This window comes from Esox lucius, chromosome 18 (assembly GCF_011004845.1).
Source record: "Esox lucius isolate fEsoLuc1 chromosome 18, fEsoLuc1.pri, whole genome shotgun sequence".
Lineage (NCBI taxonomy): Eukaryota > Metazoa > Chordata > Actinopteri > Esociformes > Esocidae > Esox > Esox lucius.
This window is the reverse complement of record NC_047586.1, coordinates 2,950,869-2,973,071: the sequence shown is the minus strand read 5'-3', so window position 1 is coordinate 2,973,071 and position 22,203 is coordinate 2,950,869. Positions and strand designations below refer to the sequence as shown.

General features: G+C 45.4%; 3 protein-coding genes across 6 annotated transcripts; all 3 read left to right on the top strand.

Annotated features, from left to right (window-relative positions):
* Positions 1–256: 256 nt before the first annotated feature.
* On the top strand, positions 257–6,391 carry paqr8 (progestin and adipoQ receptor family member VIII). Of its 2 annotated transcripts, none has more exons than XM_010883132.4 (4): positions 257–502; positions 1,523–2,193; positions 3,525–3,745; positions 4,483–6,391. In XM_010883132.4, exons 2-4 carry the CDS (start codon positions 1,662–1,664, stop codon positions 4,801–4,803), a joined length of 1,074 nt encoding a protein of 357 aa, XP_010881434.2. In that variant the 5' UTR covers positions 257–502; positions 1,523–1,661; the 3' UTR covers positions 4,804–6,391. The 2 variants fall into 2 exon arrangements, with proteins under 2 accessions (XP_010881434.2, XP_010881435.2); XM_010883133.4 differs by lacking the exon at positions 257–502 and adding an exon at positions 524–1,037.
* A 2,162-nt stretch (positions 6,392–8,553) lies between these two features.
* Positions 8,554–12,563, top strand: LOC105018035. Of its 2 annotated transcripts, none has more exons than XM_020056396.3 (5): positions 8,554–8,816; positions 9,210–9,393; positions 10,599–10,638; positions 11,294–11,357; positions 11,528–12,563. In XM_020056396.3, the coding sequence occupies exons 2-5, from the start codon at positions 9,257–9,259 to the stop codon at positions 11,623–11,625; spliced, it is 339 nt and encodes a 112-aa protein (XP_019911955.1). In that variant the 5' UTR covers positions 8,554–8,816; positions 9,210–9,256; the 3' UTR covers positions 11,626–12,563. The 2 variants fall into 2 exon arrangements, with proteins under 2 accessions (XP_019911955.1, XP_019911954.1); XM_020056395.3 differs by having other exon boundaries at positions 8,557–8,816; positions 9,213–9,393.
* A 1,920-nt stretch (positions 12,564–14,483) lies between these two features.
* Positions 14,484–21,814, top strand: znf395b (zinc finger protein 395b). 2 transcript variants are annotated; one of them, XM_020056394.3, is made up of 10 exons: positions 14,484–14,829; positions 15,723–15,864; positions 16,006–16,202; positions 17,229–17,347; positions 17,750–17,952; positions 18,118–18,218; positions 18,386–18,653; positions 18,918–19,025; positions 19,653–19,774; positions 20,460–21,814. In XM_020056394.3, the coding sequence occupies exons 2-10, from the start codon at positions 15,751–15,753 to the stop codon at positions 20,572–20,574; spliced, it is 1,347 nt and encodes a 448-aa protein (XP_019911953.2). In that variant the 5' UTR covers positions 14,484–14,829; positions 15,723–15,750; the 3' UTR covers positions 20,575–21,814. The 2 variants fall into 2 exon arrangements, with proteins under 2 accessions (XP_019911953.2, XP_034143685.1); XM_034287794.1 differs by having other exon boundaries at positions 14,485–14,829; positions 15,716–15,864.
* Positions 21,815–22,203: the final 389 nt, after the last annotated feature.

Genomic DNA, 22,203 nt, shown 5'->3' with positions numbered 1-22,203 from the left:
ATCACATGCTCTGATTCCACAGAAGTCATGTGTTCTCTCCTGTGAGTAATAAAAGGTTGTGTACTGCGATAAGTGCATCTGAATAAAAGCCTCTGCTAAATGACTCAGATGTTGCAGTAGCTTTTGGATTAAGGTTATTTATTTAATCGCGCCACTGGCCGGGAAAACAATGTAGGTCAGGAGTTGAGTTTGGGGCGTTCTGTAGTCCGCCTTTTCTTTAGCCACGCCCACTTGCCCAGTCTCCCAAAATCTCATCTTTGCGGCGCGAGGATGCTCTTGCCGCTTGTTGCTGTATTTCAACTCTACTGCCTTGGAGCTACGACCACTGGCTCATTGAAAATACACCGCTGCATCGTTCGGCATGAGGAACTGGGTGTAGAGATGAAGAAAAACGGTGTTAATGGGAGATCTAGTTTAGTCTAGACTAGAGCTTCACCAGGATTTTCATACTGCGACTTCTCCCAGCAACAGGTGTTGTTGTGTTGTCAGCAGACACAAGCAGGTGAGATGTCCGTGTCATTGTTTCTACTGATCAGTTCCGTTTTTGATGAGGACAACAGCTTGCCTAGTATGTCCTTTATTCATTTATTTAGATATTGGTTGTTCTACAAGCAACATTTTACTCTAGACATACCTCGCTTAGGTAATTTCACTTCTAAACTAGATCTAAGGGCTAGATCTAAGAGCTTTTCATGCAGTATTAAGACAGCTGTAGAATGCATGGCAAGGAGTTGTATGATACCCTAGAGTGGTACTGATCCAACTGCAGAAGCCTTACACCCACAGAAGACACCTAGGAAATTCAATCAACCGTAAATGTCACCAACAGTCATTCACACTCTGATCCAATCTGAAAGATTAGAGTTTTACAAGGGTCCCTTTCCAGGTGTGTCACAGTTCTGTTCTCCTGGTGGGTGCAGTATTTGTCTTGGTTCTCCATTTGTTCTTGTTGGCATGGCTGCCCTGGGGAGTGTAGCTGTGGTCACTTCTTACAGTACCATTGGATGTCTAGGGCAGGCTGGCAACAGGCTGAACAGGTATGACTGCATGTTATCTCTTTCTGTTGGTGAAGTGTCAAGGGCAGAGTTAGCAAAACATTCAGTGTGGGTTTTAGCTGCAGCTGGTAGTGTGGGCAGACAGGAGTTCAGACTTCACCCATTTTAAATCTATGAACAATGACTCTTGTGTGCAAGAATCTGTATTGAAAAAAAGCTCAGCGACTTCGGCGCTCCAATCCACCTTCACTGGTCACTGCTCAACTCCCATGCAAAACTTTATGTTGAGGTCAATTGCCTGGGGTAGTGAGAGTACAGGTGATATAATAGCAGACAAGAGACAGGTGTTAGCAGACAGGTATTACCGCATGCTAGCATTCCTACCTGTCTACCTTGAGTTGACGACAGCTAGCGTGTTAACAGGAGAGGTCCTGGGTTGTAATCATTCCTTCAGGTTCATATTGTAAAGATTAGTTCGGTTTGACAAAATGTTTCTCAGTAAAAACCTTTTGTTTTCATTTTCACAGCATAGGCAAGTTCCCAAGTCAACCCTTGACCCTACTCCTCCTTGACCCTACTCCTCCTTGACCCTACTCCTCCTCTTTCCAACCTCATCCCTCCATCCTATCCCACCCTCACCCCATCCCCCGCTCCCTCTCCTCCATCATGTCGGGCGGAGCCCTGGGCCGTCTCAGCACCCTGAGCCTGAGTGTGAAGCAGCTCAGCCGGCTTCTCCTCCTCCCCTCCCTGCCCACCTCCCTGCCCTCGCCCAGCCCCACCGTCCCGGTCTCCCACGTCCCTGCGCTGTTCCGTGAGCCCTACATCCTCTCTGGGTATCGCCCGGTGGGCCAGGACTGGCGCTGCTACCTCCTCAGCGTCTTCCAGAGGCACAACGAGACCCTGAACATCTGGACCCACCTGCTGGCGGGCCCCCTGGTGCTACTGCGCGTCTGGGCCTACGTCGGGGTGCATGGGCTACCCCTGGACGCGGCCTCCCTGCCGCTCTGCCTCTACGTGCTGTCGGCCCTCACCTACCTGGGCTGCAGTGTGACCGCCCACCTCCTGCAGTCCCACTCCGAGCTGGCCCACTACTCCCTGTTCTTCCTGGACTACGTGGGCGTGGCGGTGTACCAGTACGGCTGCGCCCTGGCCCACTACTTCTACTGCTCGGAGCCGGCGTGGCGGGAGAGCGCCGTAGGTACCTGCCGTTTATCCGGCCGTTTCTCCGCTCTGTGGTGCACATTATGGCACTCGGGCTGCTTCCAGAATTAGGCCCTGTTCCCTGGGTGTGGTGTGCTCCTGTTGACCAGGGCCCCGGTCCAAATTAGTGTGCTACACAGGGAAGAGGGGGCCATTTGGAACGCTGTAAGTACTCAGGGATCTTTTTTTAAAGATGAGTATATATGATAGAGGATTGGGGGGGCTTAGTGTTATATTATTGTCTAAAGTTGTTACAGGTTACGACAGTATCTTCAATTATTACGGTATCTACAGGTTACGACAGTATCTTCAATTATTACGGTATCTACAGGTTACGACAGTATCTTCAATTATTACGGTATCTACAGGTTACGACAGTATCTTCAATTATTACGGTATCTACAGGTTACGACAGTATCTTCAGTTATTACGGTATCTACAGGTTACGACAGTATCTTCAGTTATTACAGTATCTACAGGTTATGACAGTATCTTAAGTTATTACAGTATCTACAGGTTATGACAGTATCTTAAGTTATTACAGTATCTACAGGGTTACAACATTATCTTAAGTTATTACGGTATCTACAAGGTAATAAAGTATGAACAGGTATTATGTAGACGACCTTCTCAAAGTGGTATTGTCCACTGTGGCATTTTGTTCCTGCTTTAGATGTGAGGGATTCCACTTTTTAGCGGATTTTTGAGAATTTGTATCCATCTTTTGTACAAAATGTGGGTATTATGACCTCGGGAGATTTTAATATTCATATTATGTTAGTAAAAGTGTTATGTTGCTACTAAGGTAGCATCAATATGCCCCTCTCTTCACTGCCTCCTCCTGTGATGATCTAGTAAATATTTCAATCCAGATTGCTTTCTCACCACAGAGATCATTAAAGGAGTAATCCTCACTTAGAATGTCATTCATCAAGCTCGAAGTGCTAACGTATGTATCTCGATGAAAATGGAGGCTTTCTTCTGGCAACAGATCCAAATAGCCTGGAGAGGATTTTTTATTTAATTTGGAAGACCAGGTGACCGCAGGATCATTGACTCCTCCTGTTTTTTAAGGCTATTTTTGAGGTATTTTTCAGGCTACAATCTACCTTGATTTTATGGAGAGAGAAAGAAAAATCAGCTTTAACCCATCTCTATATATGGAAACATACTTTGATTTTACTTGTGTTTTTATGGCCTGTGATTGTAATATTGAGTTGGGTGACACTCCACTTGGGTCACATTTTCCCGAATCTGATCCTAGACCTGTAGGCTCCACATGACCGTGGCGTGTGTTGGACTGGAGCATGACGTTCCTTCTGCCTCTAGGTGTTTGGTTCCTGCCCGGTGCCGCCCTGCTTGCTTGGCTGTCCTGTGCCAGCTGCTGCTTTGCCAAGTATCGTTACCGACGGCCGTACCCACTCCAGAGGAAGATCTGCCAGCTGATACCCACCAGCATGGCCTACTTCCTGGACATAAGCCCCGTGGCCCATCGCCTAGCGACGGTATCCTGGGGACAGGACCCCGCCCTGCCCCTCCACGCCCTGCAGGTAGGCGGGTGGGCGGGTACGTTTGCATTCGTTTGACAGACTTGTGTGGGTTTGGCTTCCCGGGTTCAGACTAAATTCATCACCGAAAAGCGTGTTCAATTGAGAATGTGTGCGCGGAGGCCTTTGTCCTGTGTTTTGGCAAATCGTCACACAGAAATGAAAACAGCTAAAGTTTCAACATATTTTTTGTCTAAAATAGGAGATTAAAATATAGAACTTAACGCACTGCGACAAATGATTATATGAAAAGAGACGAAATACGATATTAAGTTTTGATGTTTGTGATATTAGGTTTGTTATGTGATAGCTGAAAGAACCAGTTCCCTGGGCATACAGGACATAAATAGGTGTCCCTTTTTCCTCACCTAATTACACCCATTTTCACAGTTCGGCATCATCGTCAAATTCTCATGATCCCTTTTTGCACCTGTTACCCTAAAACACCCAAAATGTGGGGGAAAACAGGAACCTGCGAAAACACCCCCCCTAACCATTGCAGAATCTCAATCGACGATCCAAGCTTTTGATAATACAGGCTTTCTATGTTTTAAACATTTCACAGTAAAATAATGCATGAACAGAAGAGCAACAATTCTAAAGCTTCCGGCTCAAATACCACCATGGTTCACACCCATGGGAGGGAAAGCTGAGCTCCACCCCTGCAGAGTTGAAAAGCACTGAAAGCACCTCACACAACTAACAGTGACTTTTCCCCGTTATCGATTGTCCGTTTCTAGATGGCCTTCTTCCTGCTGGCCTCGCTGTTCTTCTCCTGCCCTGTTCCCGAGAGGTTCTTCCCGGGTCGTTGTGACATCATGGGCCAGGGACACCAGGTCTTCCATCTCTTCCTGTCGCTGTGCACCCTGAGTCAGCTCGAGGCCCTGTTCCTGGACTACGGCAGGCAGAGGGATACGCTACTGGAGGTGTCCGGGGAGAGGGAGCTGTGGTCCGCCGGCGTGTCCTTCCTCGGCCTGGCACTAATCAGCGCCCTGACCGCGGTCGTCATGAGGTGGCACGTACGGAGACGACTGGAGAAAAGTGAAAAGGTTCAACAGTGAGGAGAGGAGAGGAGTGGCAGAAGGAGGGAGATATGACACATATTCATCTTTGTTCTGAATGTAAGGATGACCATGTGCTCTGACTGTAGCGGTTATGTATTCAAACTAAAGAACAAATTTGTCTTCTTCTGATGAAGATGCATTGCCTTAAAGATCATTAGATTTCTTTACAATTGGACAGTTGGTTTTTTCTTACATTTTCTCTGGACAAAGTGTAAGTTATTCTTCATTATCCTCTTCATTGAACTAATTGGAATTATTTTGTGCTGGTTCTAGACCAGTCTGGGCTCAACCCACAACCCGAACCCAACACGTTATGTCTTATGTTGTTATGTCCAGGACCAGAGGGTTTTTATGACAGGGTTTCCACTGACATTTACATTTGAGTCATTTAGCTGACACCATTATCCAGAGCGACGTACAGTAGTGAGTGCATAGATTTCCAACCTGGTCCGCCGTGGGAATCAAACCCACAACCGCTGGTGTTGCAAGTGTCATGCTCAACCAATTGATGGGCGACGGGATGACATATGACCCTGTTGTGGATGACATATGAGGTTTCCAGGACTCAAAAGTAGCTATGGGGTGACACAGTGGTTAAATACAAATGTGGAGTGAAGAAGACTGAGTGGTGATTAAGAAGTGGAAACAGGTGCCAAAATGGGTGTGGCCTGAATCAATTAGACAGGTGTTGGCCAGCCTTCAGAACAGGATATGAAAGGAGGAATGATGACAATTGTTCTGCGTAAATATAAGTGGGTAATAAAGTATTTAATGTAAAATTTGCACAACTGGCTAATGAGATTATTTTTTCAAACATCATAAAATGAGAATTCAAAACAATGATCTGGGACCAGGCTTGAGATTCATCTTATTTATGGTTAACCCTTGAGGTAGCCTGGATGACCCGACAAAGCACCATTTCCAGAGAGCCGGGAGTCAGCCAGGCTGGCCATTAAGGGGTTTTATGGTTGAAGTTAATAGAATTTCTGATGATGTGTCTCTCTCAGTGTCTGTAAAATGTTAAAACCTGATACTGGGTGTTTCTTTTCATCCTAGTGAGTCTGGTCAAATTGGACAAGACAGGCTGTGTGGAGACAACAAAGAAATTGTTTTATTTTGCAGCGACCAGAACGGGCTACAATTGGTTCTTAGTGACTGGCAGACTTTTTGTTGTGACTAGAACAGGATATAATTGGTTCTTAGCGACTGGTAGTCTTTTTGTTGTGACTAGAACAGGCTATGATTGGTTCTCAGTGACTGGCAGACAAAACAGAATCTGCCTGCGTGTGTTTTAGAAAAGACTACTGTAGTGTTCTAAAAGATCAATAATGGATGACAGTGTGACCTAAGTGGTCTAGGGATGAGATCCATTATGGATGACAGTGTGACCTAAACAGGCTAGGGGTGTAATTGTTTTATACAGTGGGTCATATAGGACTGACTCAATACCATTTTTAAAGGACGTGCAAACACACTAAAACTTGTTTGGTCAAATGAAAAACACGACACCTGTCAGAATCAGAAAGTATGACGCTGACACCCCCAAATCAGGGTGTCATGGGAACAGGAACGTCCATTCCATCAACAAGGCTACAGTGTCCCAAAGAAAGATGTGTTCTTCATGTAGCACCGCTGTGGAATCGACTCAGCTGGAATCGACTCAGCTCTCCTTGCAGTCATGAAAACCACGCCAGCACCGGACCGGCTGAAAGAGCTGAGCAAACATTGGGTCCCAAATGGCACCATCTTCCAAATGGACCAAAGCCACAGGGTGCAGTTTGGGACACTATCTCTCCCTAATACTGCCACCAGACACACTCCATCAGGTTTTTCTGTTGCACACCACTGAGTCCCTGTTTGCATCCCAAACGACACCTAATGCCCCATAGCATCCTGGCCAAAGGAGTACACTATGTAGGGAATAGTGGTCCATTTATGATTGGTCACGTGATTATTTTTTTCAGCCCTGATTGGCCCGTGTCTAACACTGACGGTGGTGCTGAGTAACAAAGATATTCCTGTGGACTTAAGACCTTCCTTGTGAAAACTCTTATTATGGGGATTTAGTCAACCTGGAGTGGTGAACATAAGACTCTGAGAATTTGGCTCATATGAAAGTTCTTTTGTTGAATGCAATATTGCTAATTCTCTGACTGAAACAGACCTAAGAGGGATATTATGGCAAGAAATGTTTTGTGACCAGCAGTGTCAAGGGACAGCAGGGTATCCTAGGGGTTTGGTCCTCTGAACAGTGAACAAAAGATTGCTAGGTTGAATCCCAGAGACAGAAAGTGAACATTAGCTCTTTCCTTGAGCTAGGCAGTTAACCTCAGTTGTTCCCAAGAAGTTACTGAAAATGAGAGAAAAGTCAAAGAATAACAATCCATTGATTTACCAGATTCAACTACTCAAAGTCTTTGATGATAAGTTTCATCAAGTGTTAGAATGTTGGCATAGCCGGGATAAAAATATGGCGGTTTTAAGAAGGCCCTGTACACATTTGAAAACCACCCAAATGACTATGGGCTTTTTGTGATTTCCTCTAATTCAAAAAGAGAACTGTAGATGTCAGTGTTGTCGTGGTGATGTTATGCCACAGGACAATGTGCACCCAATGAGAGAGTCACAATGGGTCAACCACACTCAACTCAACACCTGTCGCAGAAAATCCTTTAGAACATTTACATTTAAAATACAGAGATTACACATTTCATCCAGTTTCATAAATTGAAAATGTTAAAACCAATGAAGGAAAACCTTGATGGTCTTCAAATAGAGATATATTAAACTTTAATGATTTCCTGAATGATCCACTACTATCTGCCTGACATACAGGCCATCCTTCATGGTTGTGACGCAAAAATATATACAAAAATGTACGGCTCACCGAATGTCAAAGGTCAAACCAGACATTCTTAATCATGATCAGACAGGTTTTGTAAAAAGGAAAATACACTGAGCATAATTATGATCACTGTACCATGTTAGAAATATGTTTGTTTTTTATTTGCCGTCTGATCAAATGGGTGGGTGGCAAAGTTGATGTCCTCGGTGTGTTGGTGAGTCCTCGGTGTGTTGGTGAGTCCTCGGTGTGTTGGTGAATCCTCGGTGTGTTGGATGAATCCTCGGTGTGTTGGTGAATCCTCTGTGTGTTGGTGAATCCTCTGTGTGTTGGTGAGTCCTCGGTGTGTTGGTGAGTCCTCGGTGTGTTGGTGAGTCCTCGGTGTGTTGGTGAATCCTCGGTGTGTTGGTGAATCCTCGGTGTGTTGGTGAATCCTCTGTGTGTTGGTGAGTCCTCGGTGTGTTGGTGAGTCCTCGGTGTGTTGGTGAGTCCTCGGTGTGTTGGTGAATCCTCTGTGTGTTGGTGAGTCCTCGGTGTGTTGGTGAATCCTCGGTGTGTTGGTGAGTCCTCGGTGTGTTGGTGAGTCCTCGGTGTGTTGGTGAATCCTCTGTGTGTTGGTGAGTCCTCGGTGTGTTGGTGAATCCTCGGTGTGTTGGTGAGTCTCTGAAAACCAACATCAGACCAGTGAACAACGGGTGGCCAGAGAGGAAGGGAAAGACTGGAGGATAACCTCCACTTTGGGGGAGACGGTTTTGGCAAGAGGAACATAAAAGCGGGACGTGAGATGATGACAGACGTGTTGTGTGATGTCCTGTGACTTGAGCCGTCTACACCCTAAGAAATAAAACACAAGCACTTGTGTTCACTTGTCGCTGGAACGTTAGAAATGTCACCACACCCTTCGCCAGCCCGTTGTGTCCGTCAAGCGTTTCCAGAAGACATCAGGAATGTGCGTGGTTTCAGACAAGGATCAGTGACAGGTTACTAGAGAAATAGGAACTGTGGATTAGAAAACATCCTCTCGCACAGAGATCACATAACCTCATTCAGCCACCGAGGGCAGAAGATCATCCAGTCAATCTAGCCACTGTCGACTTCTTTTGACTAGCTGACCAAAGTATTGACTTTGACAGCTGAAGTTGTGGGGCTACCTCGTAAGGAAGATAAAGTAAGTGTCAAGCAAAGAAATAAATAATTGCTTATCTTTATACAATAGTCTTTGGGTGTGTACTTTGCTGCATTCTACCTTTTGGGTGTGTTATGTGCTTTTGTGTCTTCCACTTTATAGCAATAGTTTGTTGTATCAGAACAAGTGCTTGTGTTTAAGTTTGAGTCCTGCAAAATATTTGCATGATTACTGTTGTAATAACAAATTATTATTATTATTTTTGACAGATCCAGGTCATCCCTGACTGTGGACGTGGTAGAATGTCATCTAACTCATTCATTCTTCCGTTTTCTCTTTCTTTTATCTCCTTGTTTATTTCTTTCTCTCTCCCTTTTCGCTTGTTCTCCCTCTGTGTCTGTCCATCTCTCTCTCCTACTCTCTCTGTTCCTTAAGCAGGAATACAAAGCCACTGAGAGAGGAAGGTGTAGGTAACAAAAGTCATGGCTCCAGCAGGGGTGTTGGGGGTGACAGGTTGGTCTTTATGGTCCTCTTCGTCCCCTGAGGTGTGTTTCGTCTCTATCCTCATCTTCCTCATTCTCACCATCACGGTCGTCACCATCTGTATCAAGTGCCGCAGGTGAGTGTCCATTCCTGCCTCAGAGTTTGAGGGTCTATCTATTCAGTGTCATGTCTGGGAGGCACAAGGGGTTTGTTCGTCTGTTTCTGTAGGGGAATCCTTTTACTGTTTAGAACTGTTTTCCGTTCCTGGTTGAACCTTTTTCTTCCTGATAGAACCCTTTTTGGTTCCATGTGTGTTGTTCCCCATAATTTTTTGGAATTTAGAAATACAAGCATTTCACCCGGGATTTTGTAAAACAGAACTAAAATAGTTGTTCCGCACCCATTCTCCAGCATTCTAGTTGGGGAAGTAGAGTGGCTTATTCATTCAATTCACATCTGGACAACATTGCTGCTATTACCTTTTTAGTGGCTGCAAAAATCTTAGTGGTTAGGGTTAGGGCATTTTTTTTTTTTTTTTTTTTTAAATAATAATAACATGTTGAATGAAGAATTTAATATTTTGAATTAATGCTCATGCTGCTGAGCATCTTCTGTCAATTCAACGTTTGGAAGCAGGATAACCAGAAATGTTGTCGAAATGTCTATGAGAGGAAATTAGTGTCTGTTCCATCACCCGAAACACTGAGGTTGCAAATATTTCTATTACAAAGATTAAATGTTCCCTTTTGCCATTAATACTCACCCCATGAAATGGGATACGGTCATATGTTCACAACTAGAGATTTCTATGTCCCTGTCACACCTTTTTCCTTCACTCCAAATCCATGGGAAAGTGCAGAAGAGAGACAATACATTCAGTTAGAAAGTTCAGGGTGTGTTTAAAGAGCTGACTGGTGTCACAGGGAGTGTCGGGCTGCTGTTCTGTAGGTGTGCCCTGCCCACAGGGCAATAGGAAAGCCCAGGCCCCTTGCCCAGTGCATTATGGGTGGGGTCATGTCGTTGAACATTCCGGGAGCAGAGCCTGCATTGTCACCGGAGTACCTTTACCGGAATTAAGCTTGTAAAGATTGACTGCTAGGCACGGCAGGGTTTTTACAGTAATGTTTAACGGTAAATTGCTATGTTTTTCAACATTATTCTTTAAATCATGATGGCAGAGACGCATCTTAATGTGAATGGGTTATAAACGTGAATTCTGTTGTTAAAGTAACCGTCGCTTTTCTTTCCTTCAACATCTTGTCTCCTATTTCATTGGATACATTCACCTGTTGAATAAATACTACGGCTGATATATTCATTGCCTTGTGTTCCTACCTCTAGAAAACAAGATGTCCAGATTGAGGTTATAAACCAAGGACAGGTAGGATGGACACACACACACACACACACACACATGCATACATTGACACACACACACATGCATACATTGACACACACACACACACAATAAACCGATTATGTGGGATTTGAACATCACAACGGTTATTTGCACTGAGACACCAACGAACAAAACAGCACCTTCTTCTTCATTCATCAGAGCCTTGACCTCTGACCGGTCACAGCAACTTGCTAGCCTTTCTGCTTCTGTCTTATGTAGGCCCATAAACAGGAAGTCAGGCGTTGTCGTCATGGATACGTGACTCCTGCCTATCAGCACCGCCGGCCCGCCCTGATGGCCGAGGCTGTTAAGACTTGTTACGGGCGGCTGGTTTTTCAGAATGTTATCAACAAGGCCTCCTTCATGAGTAGAACATTTATCAATCCGTGATGTTCGTAGTGCTGCCTGTGTCACTTTGCCAGCTAATAGTCTAGTGATGTGCCGGCCATTGACCGCTGACCAGATTTAAAGCGGTTTACGTGATATCACAGTGCTAACTGGTTCTGTGTTGGTAGAACCCGTTGCCTCGCCTTAACAGGATAGTTGAGGATTTCTCCAATAACAACGTTCGGTCTCATGGAACCGATTGGTCAGCACTGCCCACACACACAATCACACGTGTCTTTCTTTCCTCCAGACTTTACCCAAGACAGAAGCCTTTCCTGCAAATAAGTCCTTCAGCAATGATGACCAACCCCAAGGTACTCCTCCCTTATCTCCTCCTCCTCTCTCCTCCCCTCTCCTCCCCTCTTCTCTCCCCTCTTCTCTCCCCTCTTCTCTCCTCTCTTCTCTCCTCTCTTCTCTATACTGTGTGAGGTTCTGTTTCTGTTCCACAGTATCTGTCACATTGTTGTATTTCTGTCTGTTCCAGGTACCCAGTTACCTGACTTACCTTCATGGAGGCACCACAAGAACATGCCAGAGAACAAGCTCCCTCAGGCCCTCCCCCGCAACCAGGCCTCACCGTAATAGAGATAAACCAGCCAGCCAGGTGTCCCCAAATAGAGATAAACCAACCTGCCGGGTGTCCCCCAATAGAAATAAACCAGCCAGACAGGTCCCCCCCAACAGAAATAAACCAGCCAGCCAGGTGTCCCCAAATAGAAATAAACCAGCCAGCTGGGTGTCCCCATCAGAGGTAAACCAGCCAGCCAGGTGTCCCCAGCAGAGATAAAACAGCCAGCCTAGTGTCCCCAATAGAGATAAACCAGCCAGCCAGGTTCCCCCAAAAGAGAAAAAACAGCCAGCCTGGTGTACCCATTAGAGATAAGCAAGCTTGACTGGTGTACCCAGAAGAGATAAAACAGTCTCGTGTTCTGAATACAGATAAACCAGCCAGGCAGGTGACATCAGTAGAGTTAAACCCACCAGTCAAGTGTCCCCGTCTGAGATAAACCAACCACCCAAGTGTCTCCAGTAGAGATGAAACAGCCAGCCAAGTGTCTCCGATAGAGATGAAACAGTCAGCCATGTGTATTCAAAATAGATGAGGCAGCCAGCCAAGTGTCCCCAGTAGAGATGAAGCAGCCAACCAAGTGTCTAATAGAGATGAAGCAGCCAGCTTGTATAAAATCTCCCTGGTCCCCAAGCAGACCACCAGACACCCACCCTGCTGATCGATATAATTGTGGTGGTTAGAACCCAATTGACTGATTGACTGATTCATTCATGTTCTTTGATTTAAAAAATTGTCAACCTTCAAATGGGAAATAGCATACATTTACAATAATCTTATGAACTGATGATGTCACTGTATTGTGTATCATTGATATTCAACTGGGAGCAATACTTTGATTCTATTTTTAAAAAACACTGTAGTTATTGCATCATTGTAAGAACATTCTCTCCTTTCATGAAATCTGACATTGTGTTAAACTGTTTTTTTCTCAAATAAAAGAAAATCTCCATGTGATAATTTAATAGTAGGAAATAAGATACAGTCAGACACCTTGTGACTCCAACACAGTTTAATCTGGGTTGTTTTAGGTCAGACAAGGTCACATGATTTTATAAATAGACAGGATTCTGTCTGGGTCGGGATTGGACTGAGCTGAGTGGGTCTGTCTGTCGCTCCGACTTTATGTGTCTGTCTGTCTGTTTCTGCCTTTTTTGTCTGCCTGTGTCTGTCTGTCTGTGACTCTCTGTCTGTGTCTGTCTGTCTGATGGAACAGATAGGCTAAACATTAATTCCAGAATAACAGATGGAGGCCTGGTCAGTAATCCCTTTACACATTTCCGCCTGGTTTCTGTTGTGCAGTGTCTTTGGAAAGAATTCAGACCCCTTCACTTTCCCCACATTTTGTTGTGTTATAGCCTGAGTTTATAATTTATTAAATTGAATTGCCATCAATCTACACACAAAACCTAACAATGGCAAAGCAGAAACATGTTTGTTGAAATTTGTGCCAATTTGTTGAAACCAAAAAGATGAAGTATCTCATGTACATAAACTCACTATCACATTTTCGAGTCTTCCTTGGTGTGCCCCTACAAGCTTTGTACACCTGGATTTGGGCAGTTTCTATTATTCTTTCTTGCAGATTTTCGTGAGCTCTGTGAAATTGGATGGGGAGCTTCAGTGAACTAGTGACATTCTGGTTTCCCCACAGATGTTCAATGGGCCTTAAGTCCAGGCTTTGGCTGTGTCACTCAGGCAGATTTACAAACATCTCTAAAAGCCACTTCTCCCCAGTCTATGCACTCTGGATCAGGTTTTATTTAAGGACCTCTCTGTATTTTGTTCTGTTCTTCCTTCACTCAGTCCTGACCAGACTCCCAGTTCCTGGTTACTGAGAATCAACCCCATAGCATGATGCTCCCATCATCGACTTCACCGTAGGGACGGGATTGGCCAGGTGATGAGCGGTGCCTTGATTTCACCAAACATAGCCCTGGGACTTCAGGCCTAATAGTTTGATTTTGGTTCCATCAGAACAGGCTGTTTTCCTTATGCTCGCAGAGGTCATATCATGTGCAATTTATTCAGGAGAGGCTTCCATCTAACCACTCTACCACCAAGGCCTGATTGATTGATTGATCTTCAGAGGTGGTTGCAATTCTGGCAGGTTCTCCCATCTCTGCAGATAAATTCTGATGCTCTTTTAGAGTGGCAGTTGGATTCTTGGTCATCTCCTTGACCAAGGCCCTTCCTGCCTAGTTATTTAGTTTGGCTGGGTGATCAGCCCTAACTAGAATCCCAGTGGTCTTCCATATCAGAATGATGGAGACCGCTGCTCCTGGGAACTTTCAGTGCTTTAGCAAAAAAAATGTTAACCTTGCCCAGATTTGTGTCTGGACAAATCTGGACATCTCAGAGGTATATGAAGAGTTCCTTAGATTTTATGGTTTGTTTATTTTCTCTGATATGAATTGTGAAGTGTCTGACTTATATAGACAGGCCTTTCGAAATCATGTCCAATCAATTGAATGTGTACACATCTGTTACTGCTCTGTCATTATTGAATATTGTGTGTAGATTGACTGCAAAAACAGAAATGTAATAAATAATAAATTCAGTAAATAACAACAGAATGTGGACCAAATGAAGGGGTTTGAATACGTTATGAAGTAATCTGTCTAATGTCACATTAAACACATTAAAACAATTTAATTGAATACACTGTAACTGTTTAGACCTAATGGTGTGATAACATTATACGCTAGTCTGTTTCAAGAGATTAGGAAAATTCAGAGGGAAAGATATAGGCAATATATTTTTGGGATGACAAATTATTTGGTAGTGGGAAACACTGGACATGTGTAGCCTATTCAAACTAAAATATCTGCATCTCATCTCAGGAGATTACGAATGGAGGCAAGCCATCGCACTGGTGTGTTTATCAAACCTATTTTTTTCCCCCGGCGCAGTAACGCTCTGTCTGTCTGGCATTTGCGCTAAGGGCATCGTTTTGCTCTGGTAACCTATCACCCAGATATGCTTTTGTGACAGTCTCAATGCAGCAGACTGATATCAGCGCTGTGGCCAGCTGTCGCACTCGACTAGTTGGAATTGCTCCACCATACGCCCGCACCAGAGACACACGTAGCCACCGCGGTGTGGCGCGCATCCGTCCCTCCGCATCCAACCCCCCCTTTCACTGGCAGGCAGCAAGAACCGGTGGAGACACCGAAATCGTTTCACTCAGGCTCCAAACCGGACGTCGCCATCGATCGGTTAGTATTTTTAAGGTTACTAATAAATAGTATAGTGGTTGTGCTTATAACATGTTAAAAACGATGATGATGTAGTTATTTTCTATCAATTTGTTTGTACATACTTGTGTAATGGGGGAGGGTTTTCTAATCGTTCTCAGTTGCCGGGTAGGATAGCGGTGTTTTTATTGAGTTCATCAGTGCTAGTCTTGTTTTGACATTTGTCCCGTTTTTTCCCCACTATTATTGTGGAGGAAGACTAATAGGTCCTTACTCTGGACAGTGTGTTTACTTTTTTATTAATAATTAAGCGAACTTTAATACATTTCCATTGTTCCGTCAACTTCTCCTACCAAAACTCGTGTCCGAACACGTTGTCAGAAAAGGGTGTGTGCCCTGGGAAGCAGCTCACAGCCAATCAACGCTCGTCTACTCCACATTGGGGCTGTTGTTTACCCATGGAAGTGAGCGCCTATTGGACGAGGCGACCATACCTCCGGCTTCTGAAGTAACCTATAAGAACCCTGCAAATAATGCATTTTAATAGAATGTTTTGAACGTGAAAACGTTGCGTCAATACAATTTGTATTTTTATTCGAATCAGACAGAAACGGATTATTGAGCTCTACCCGGCAACTTAATTGTCCAGGGCGCAAATATACCTCGAACTCACTGCTGCGGCATGGTTCCAGGCAGACGGAGGGGGATGTAATGTATTGTTCTCATAAAGGGATGATGTCATTGGTCGTGTAGTTGACTTCTAAACCTAACAGTGCCTTGATCTTCACAGCCACACCAGGGTGGAAACTTGGGATTCTGTATCCCTTAAACACTGCACAACATTTATGTAGTACAGGATAAGCACATGTAAGTTGTTTTTGTGTCTCCTCCCTCTTCGTCTCTGGAGAGTGTAGTCGCACGAGGGCAGGGTGCAGGATCACCATGGCAGCTATGGGACCAGGGGGCAAAGGGCAGGAGAGCCTCCCCCCACCGGCACCACTCACCTGTCCCTCCAGGGAGGGCCCGCGGCCCGGAGAGCCCAGACCGGAGGGACTGGTAGGTTCACGGAGGTGGAGTGGTCGGTTTTAGAAGGGAGGGAGAGCTAAAAAAAAATTATTGGGGGGGGGGGTCGTGTCTGCTGTCGCAGCAAGGACACATTTTTCTCACACGGGCGCCTGCGACTCTATCCAAATGCAGGTGCACATGCAGTGTCGTGGGAAGGAGGTCCCTGCCGAGACAGAGAGGAAAAGTCATAAGGACGTGAAGGAGACAAACTTGGAAGGGCTAGTATTTGTGCCCCATGGGAGGGCAGAAGTGGGCTGGACCCATGTCTCTTCCCCCCAGCAGACTACAAGTCCCACAATGCCCTCCTGCCAAGGCTCCACCCCTTGCAGGTAATCTCTTCCTGTGGGGGTACTGAAGTCAGAAGCTGATAATCGTTTGAGTAGCTGTTCCAAATTTTTGGCACTGTCTACTTTCAGGTGTCTGAGCACAAACAAAGGGCTAAAAGCTGTGTGTTGCTACGGTGTATCAGCAATCAACTATCCAATAAATCACATTTATACTACAAAGCCCTTTTTGCATTAGCAGCTGTCACCAGACACCCAGCCTAAGACCTCAAAGAACCAGAACGGTGACTAGAACATACCACAGGTCTAGAGATCCCAGACAACACACAATGGACAGATTCAACCACCCCCAGCACTTAAACTATTGCAATGCAGGACATCCCTAACTGGGAGGGAGCCAGAGGCTAGCTGGATTCAATCCCACGCTGCAATGGTACATGTGCTTAAACTGCCAGACCACCAGACACGTACAGTCTTAATTTACTTTCTTTCTTTATATTTATTCTTTATTTTACAAGGGTTAGAACCGGACTGAGAACCAACGCTCATTTATAGTGACTACCTGGCCAAAGTCAAAACGACTGCAAGGCAAAACGCTCAGTTATATGATGAATAGTTGGATAGTGTGGGTAGGTCCTCTAGGTCAGTGTCTCCCAACCTTTTTCAGTTACTGTGCCCCCAAAATGCTTTTGCACTACTTTCAGTACCCCTGAAGTACCCCCTCATGTTAATTTCACTAGTAAGTCTATGGTGTCATGAGTGTTTTCAAGTACCCCCTGTGGAGAGGCCAAGTACCCCCAGGGGTCCTAGTACCCCTGGTTGGGAACCACTGCTCTAGGTGATGGTCAGAGGAGGTCACCAACTCTGCTTTTAACCGCTGGTGGTTGCGGTGTGTCCAATGCAATCGACATCATTGCTACATGCTCTGTAATGTTGATGGTGTTGTCGTTGTTGATGTTATTGCTGCTGTTAGTGACGTTGCATTGTGGATGTTGTCACTGTTCACGAGTTGTTGATTCACATGTTGATTTTGTTGTTGTTGTTGTTGTTGTTGTGTGCTCCTCTCCTCAGTTTCCGGAGCCCGGGGTCAGTGGACATGGACGAGATCATGGCCGCCATGGTTCTGACCAGTTTGTCCTGCACCTCGGTGGTCCATGACTCTCCTCACAGTTACATTGACCCGGTACCAGGTAGGTTCAGTACCCAGACCCAGGATATCACATCCCCTCCGTGTCTCTCTAGTTTGCTGGCTAGCCGGCGTACTGGACCTGTTTCTACTTTGGCCAACCTGTGTGATTTGACCAGGGAACAATATACCTCCCCTAGTGTAGAGCTTGGTATCTCTTACAGCAAGGTTGGAGACATGGAGGGTGGAGACATGGAGGGTGGGGACATGGAGGGTGGGGACATGGAGGGTGGAGACATGGAGGGTGGAGACATGGAGGGTGGGGACATGGAGGGTGGGGACATGGAGGGTGGAGACATGGAGGGTGGAGACATGGAGGGTGGGATGAAGTCTGACTGGAGCTTCCATCACCTGGCCAGATTGTGACATTCTGTCTGTATGTCTGCCTGTCTGTCTCTGGGTGCAGCGTCATCGTCAGGGGGTGGAGACATGGAGTGTGGGGGCGGGGAGCTGTCTGACAGTGGAAGCAGTGGCTACTGGAGCTGGGACCATGGCAACGTTAGTCCCGCCCCCTCCCCGTCTGTCGCGGAGATGGACAGCAGTCCAGACGAAGGTCTGCACATGGAACTGGAGCAGGGGGAGGAGCTTAACCATGCCAAGAGGTCAAAGGTGAGGAGGGCTATCAGACTGTTGTCATAGACACAGAGGGAGTTCAAGAATCATTGTAATATTTTGTTTAGAGATTTGTGTTTAAAACTGTAATTTATTCCCTCTTTATTTGTCAATTTCCTGTTTCTCCCCATCTCTCTCCCCATCTCTCTTTCTCCCCCTCAGAGTGGTTTCAGAGGGGGGTACAGGTGTCTGTGGCCTGGCTGTGGAAAGGTGCTGACGTCTTCCGTGGGGATGAGGAAACATGTTCGCCTGTTACACCTGGGGTGAGACACTCTTCCTCCACACATTCAGTCATGGGTGTTGTCGTGTTGGTAAGAAACAGGACTATAATTAAAATATTGTTTCTGTTCTAAATTCACACACAAACACAACACACACACTCCACACACAAACACACAACAAACATAACCTGCGCCACACACACCCACAGGAGTGGATCGGAACACTCTCAGAGAGAGGAGGACTTCTACTACACAAAGATCTCCTGTGAAGTCCCCTCAGCGGACCACCCTGTCTCCTCCATCCCACCGGCACCACCAGCCCCCGTCTTGACCTCGTCTCCTCCCGGTGCCGGGCTTCAGATCCCGTCCACCTCGTCAGGGAGCTCCAGACCGGGCCCCGACCCGGTCCAACCCAGCGCCCTCAGCCAGTCTGCCCCCAGCTCCTTCTGGCAGATACAGACAGAGCACCTCTACCCGGTAGGTCTCTGGGCTCCACATCCATCCCTTCGTTTATGTTACGGCTTTGTATTAGGACTTCCCCTGTCTGGAATGTGGTAAATCTCTCATTGCCTTTCCTCTTTCTGCACCCTTTTACTATTCAAGCCTTCAGAGTGTTCTGCCCCTGTCAGGTTGCGTTAGTCTCCAGTCTGGGTGCGTTGCGAGCAGGTCTCGTCCACACTGGAAGGTGTGGTCTGGTTTGGCTTGCGGTGACGCTGTCCGCTGTGTTCTGCTTCTCTCTAGGCCTGCACTCCCATCCGGGGGGGTGTGGCCTCTTGCAGCCCTGCACTCTGTCAATGGACTCCACCTCCTCTAACCGCCACTAGACCGCACAGCCATACCAACACCCAGGTTTGTCTCACCTTAACATCGTAACACAGCCATACCAACACCCAGGTTTGTCTCACCTTAACATCGTAACACAGCCATACCAACACCCAGGTTTGTCTCACCTTAACATCGTAACACAGCCATACCAACACCCAGCTTCGTCTCACCTTAACACAGCCATACCAACACCCAGGTTTGTCTCACCTTAACATCGTAACACAGCCATACCAACACCCAGGTTTGTCTCACCTTAACATCGTAACACAGCCATACCAACACCCAGCTTCGTCTCACCTTAACACAGCCATACCAACACCCAGCTTCGTCTCACCTTAACACAGCCATACCAACACCCAGCTTCGTCTCACCTTAACACAGCCATACCAACACCCAGCTTCGTCTCACCTTAACACAGCCACACCAACACCCATGGTTTGTCTCACCGTGACACCTTAACACAGCCATCCCAAAATCTCAACACCTCAAACCAGATAAAATGACTTCTGGGCCCAGAACAGGAAAGGCGGGAGATTCTGTACTTGTTCTATTAATGGGGACTATTTAAATATATTAGTATGGTTATTATGCATTTCTCAACTAAAAAATAAATGTTAATCCTCTCCCTTTCCCCTCTGCTGCCCCCTGCAGGTAGCGACCGTTCGCTGCAGGTCTGTGAGTGTAGGCGAACAGTGGCTTCAACAGAACAGTGCCACCAGCAGGCTGACTACCATGACTGCAGCTTCTCCATCACGTTCTCACTGCTCTTTCAGGTGAGCCTCTGTCACCCTCATCCTTCTCACTCTCTTACGTGTTACTCACAACCCTGTCACTCTTATTACATGGGACAAATAATGTAGTGGTTATCAGTGTTAGGCAAATAACCCAAAAGGTTGCTGGATCAAATCCCAAACCTACAAGTTGAGAAAATATATTTTTTTGACTTTGAGCAAAGCATTCCACCCTGATTGCTCCAAAATACCTGTCAGTGACTGATCCACTGTCCATGAGCCCATTTGATGTGGATAAATGCTTCGTTGACTATAATGGACACCTCTTTAGTCCTCATGTTGACAGACAACAATGTTTGACTCCAAAGGCAAACCCAAAGCCTTGAATCAAGACATGACAGCTCTCTTGTGCCTGCAAGCCAATTGTCCCAGGACAGTCAGCTGTTGAAATTTCAGATGGATGGGCCCCTGACCAGAGAGGCCCTTTTAAAAGACTTGTTGTTTCTAAATACTGACACCATTATATATTAACACAGATACCCTCACATAAAAATTTGAGGGTATCCGTTTGTCCCCATATTAGCTTTTCTTACATTTCAAATCGAGTCCTTTGGAGTATAGAGCCAAAATAAGATTATTTGTATGTCCCAATAATTAGAGGGCTCTGTATATCGATTGCATGACTACAGTATGAGGAACTCACCGTGGCTGTATCTGCTCTTCCCAGTCGCAAGGCACGAGGCGAGGCCAAGAAATGCCGTAAGGTGTACGGCCTGGAGCACAAGGACCAATGGTGCACCTCCTGTCGCTGGAAGAAGGCGTGCCAACGCTTCCCCGACTGAACGACCGCACGAATGAATGACGGCGAAATGAGAGACTTGGGGGGGGGGGAAGGACACAAACGCGATCAGAGCCTGTAAACCATCAAGAACAAAAACTTTTCTACCTTTTTTCCACACTTTTAGGAGTAGAGTGATTCCTCTTCTTTCTTTTTTTTTGCTGTCGTAGCAGTTGACCCGAGATGTTCAGTAGATTATTGTGCGATGGTGCTGCTAGCTTGTAGTTGACAGTGTCTACATGTAGTAGGTCTTCCTTCTTAGCCTGGTTCCTTATCTGTTTGTGGTGTATAGCATGATGACAAACATAGGAGTTCGCTATGATCCCCCTTGGGACTTTAAGGGCCCAGGCTAGTAACCCAGGGTAATGTTCTGGTCCACACTCTGTGCCATGCAATATTTCTAAAGACTCTGACTAGCCTATCGGGGCACCTTTTGTACTTGCCCAATCTGGAAAGAACTAGCCTTTGGACTAACCGGCTACTTTACTTTTAAATACTAGCCTAGTCTTTTCGTTTGTCTTCTATACAGCACAAACAAATCTTGCAGCTGGTCTCATCCTTTCCACTACAAATGTTTCACCATCCACTGTAATGCAGCTCTCTTCCAACTCTTTCCTGCTCTGTCTACAGTGGTTATGGAATGCCTATACCTCTATGGCATGCTGTTTAGGAGTTTTTCCCTTTAGACTGTTTTGTATTTTTATCTCTTTTTTTTTTTTATTATTGTGTTTTCATCAGACTTATGTTTTGGCACAGTTTATTGCATTGTATTTTACAAGGATAATGACGAATAAGCTATATTTGGTTTGACTCATTGCTGTGGTTCAAATTGAGTCAGTTCCTGTCACACGGTGTTGCCCATTTGGCAAACAGTGTTGTAGTCCTGTTTCTATAAGCTAATACTTGGTTGGGGTCTGTTCGAAGTGAAGTCATTTGATTCCAAAATTACACAGAGATGTAAATTCAATAATTGTTGAGAATAATCCTCAACTATTTCTGAATAAATTAAAAGAGAGAAGCTATTTGTTTACAAAGCTTTTCAGATTGTTCATTCTTTATTCAAATAATTTCCCGAATTGAGTGAATTCATTTCGAATTGAACCAGAACCTTCCATTGGACCACTTCCAGGGATCAGGCAATCTTAGACAGCTTTGTAACCGCCTTCTAGGAATTAAGAAACATATTGTCTAACGTTATTACAAAACACAATCAAATAAAGTACCAAAAAAATAAACAATGAAAAGTGAGACACTGAGTGTTTTCTGCATCACAATCCACAAGAGAAATAGCAAACTAATTTATTTAATATTGTCTCTATACAGGTTGGGAGACGTTAGAAGAATGATACACATTAGAAATGTGGTTAGAACTGTACACTGTATTCACAAAGTCTGTCTGCTGACGAGAGACTAACAACACACACACGCACCCACACATACACACACACACACACCGTAGTGGTTTACTAAGGTACTAGTGTAGATACTGCCTAGATGCACAAAACATTAGTGATTGATTGGTGAGATTGTAAACTACACTAAAACCATATAGTGTTGTGCAGTTGTTTAGCTTTTATGTTAAATTGTGTTGTGTTGTAAACAAAACAAACCCATACATTTACAGGTATATAAC

Excerpts from the sequence above, each read along its gene's own strand:
- znf395b (XM_020056394.3), top strand. The coding sequence starts at position 15,751 with ATGGCAGCTATGGGACCAGGGGGCAAAGGGCAGGAGAGCCTCCCCCCA. Across the intron at positions 17,348-17,749 it reads TTACATTGACCCGGTACCAG|CGTCATCGTCAGGGGGTGGA; the intron begins GTAGGTTCAGTA and ends CTCTGGGTGCAG. Across the intron at positions 19,775-20,459 it reads CGTTCTCACTGCTCTTTCAG|TCGCAAGGCACGAGGCGAGG; the intron begins GTGAGCCTCTGT and ends TGCTCTTCCCAG.
- LOC105018035 (XM_020056396.3), top strand. The coding sequence starts at position 9,257 with ATGGCTCCAGCAGGGGTGTTGGGGGTGACAGGTTGGTCTTTATGGTCC. Across the intron at positions 10,639-11,293 it reads AGGTTATAAACCAAGGACAG|ACTTTACCCAAGACAGAAGC; the intron begins GTAGGATGGACA and ends TCTTTCCTCCAG. Across the intron at positions 11,358-11,527 it reads CAATGATGACCAACCCCAAG|GTACCCAGTTACCTGACTTA; the intron begins GTACTCCTCCCT and ends TGTCTGTTCCAG.
- paqr8 (XM_010883132.4), top strand. The coding sequence starts at position 1,662 with ATGTCGGGCGGAGCCCTGGGCCGTCTCAGCACCCTGAGCCTGAGTGTG. Across the intron at positions 2,194-3,524 it reads GTGGCGGGAGAGCGCCGTAG|GTGTTTGGTTCCTGCCCGGT; the intron begins GTACCTGCCGTT and ends TTCTGCCTCTAG. Across the intron at positions 3,746-4,482 it reads TGCCCCTCCACGCCCTGCAG|ATGGCCTTCTTCCTGCTGGC; the intron begins GTAGGCGGGTGG and ends GTCCGTTTCTAG.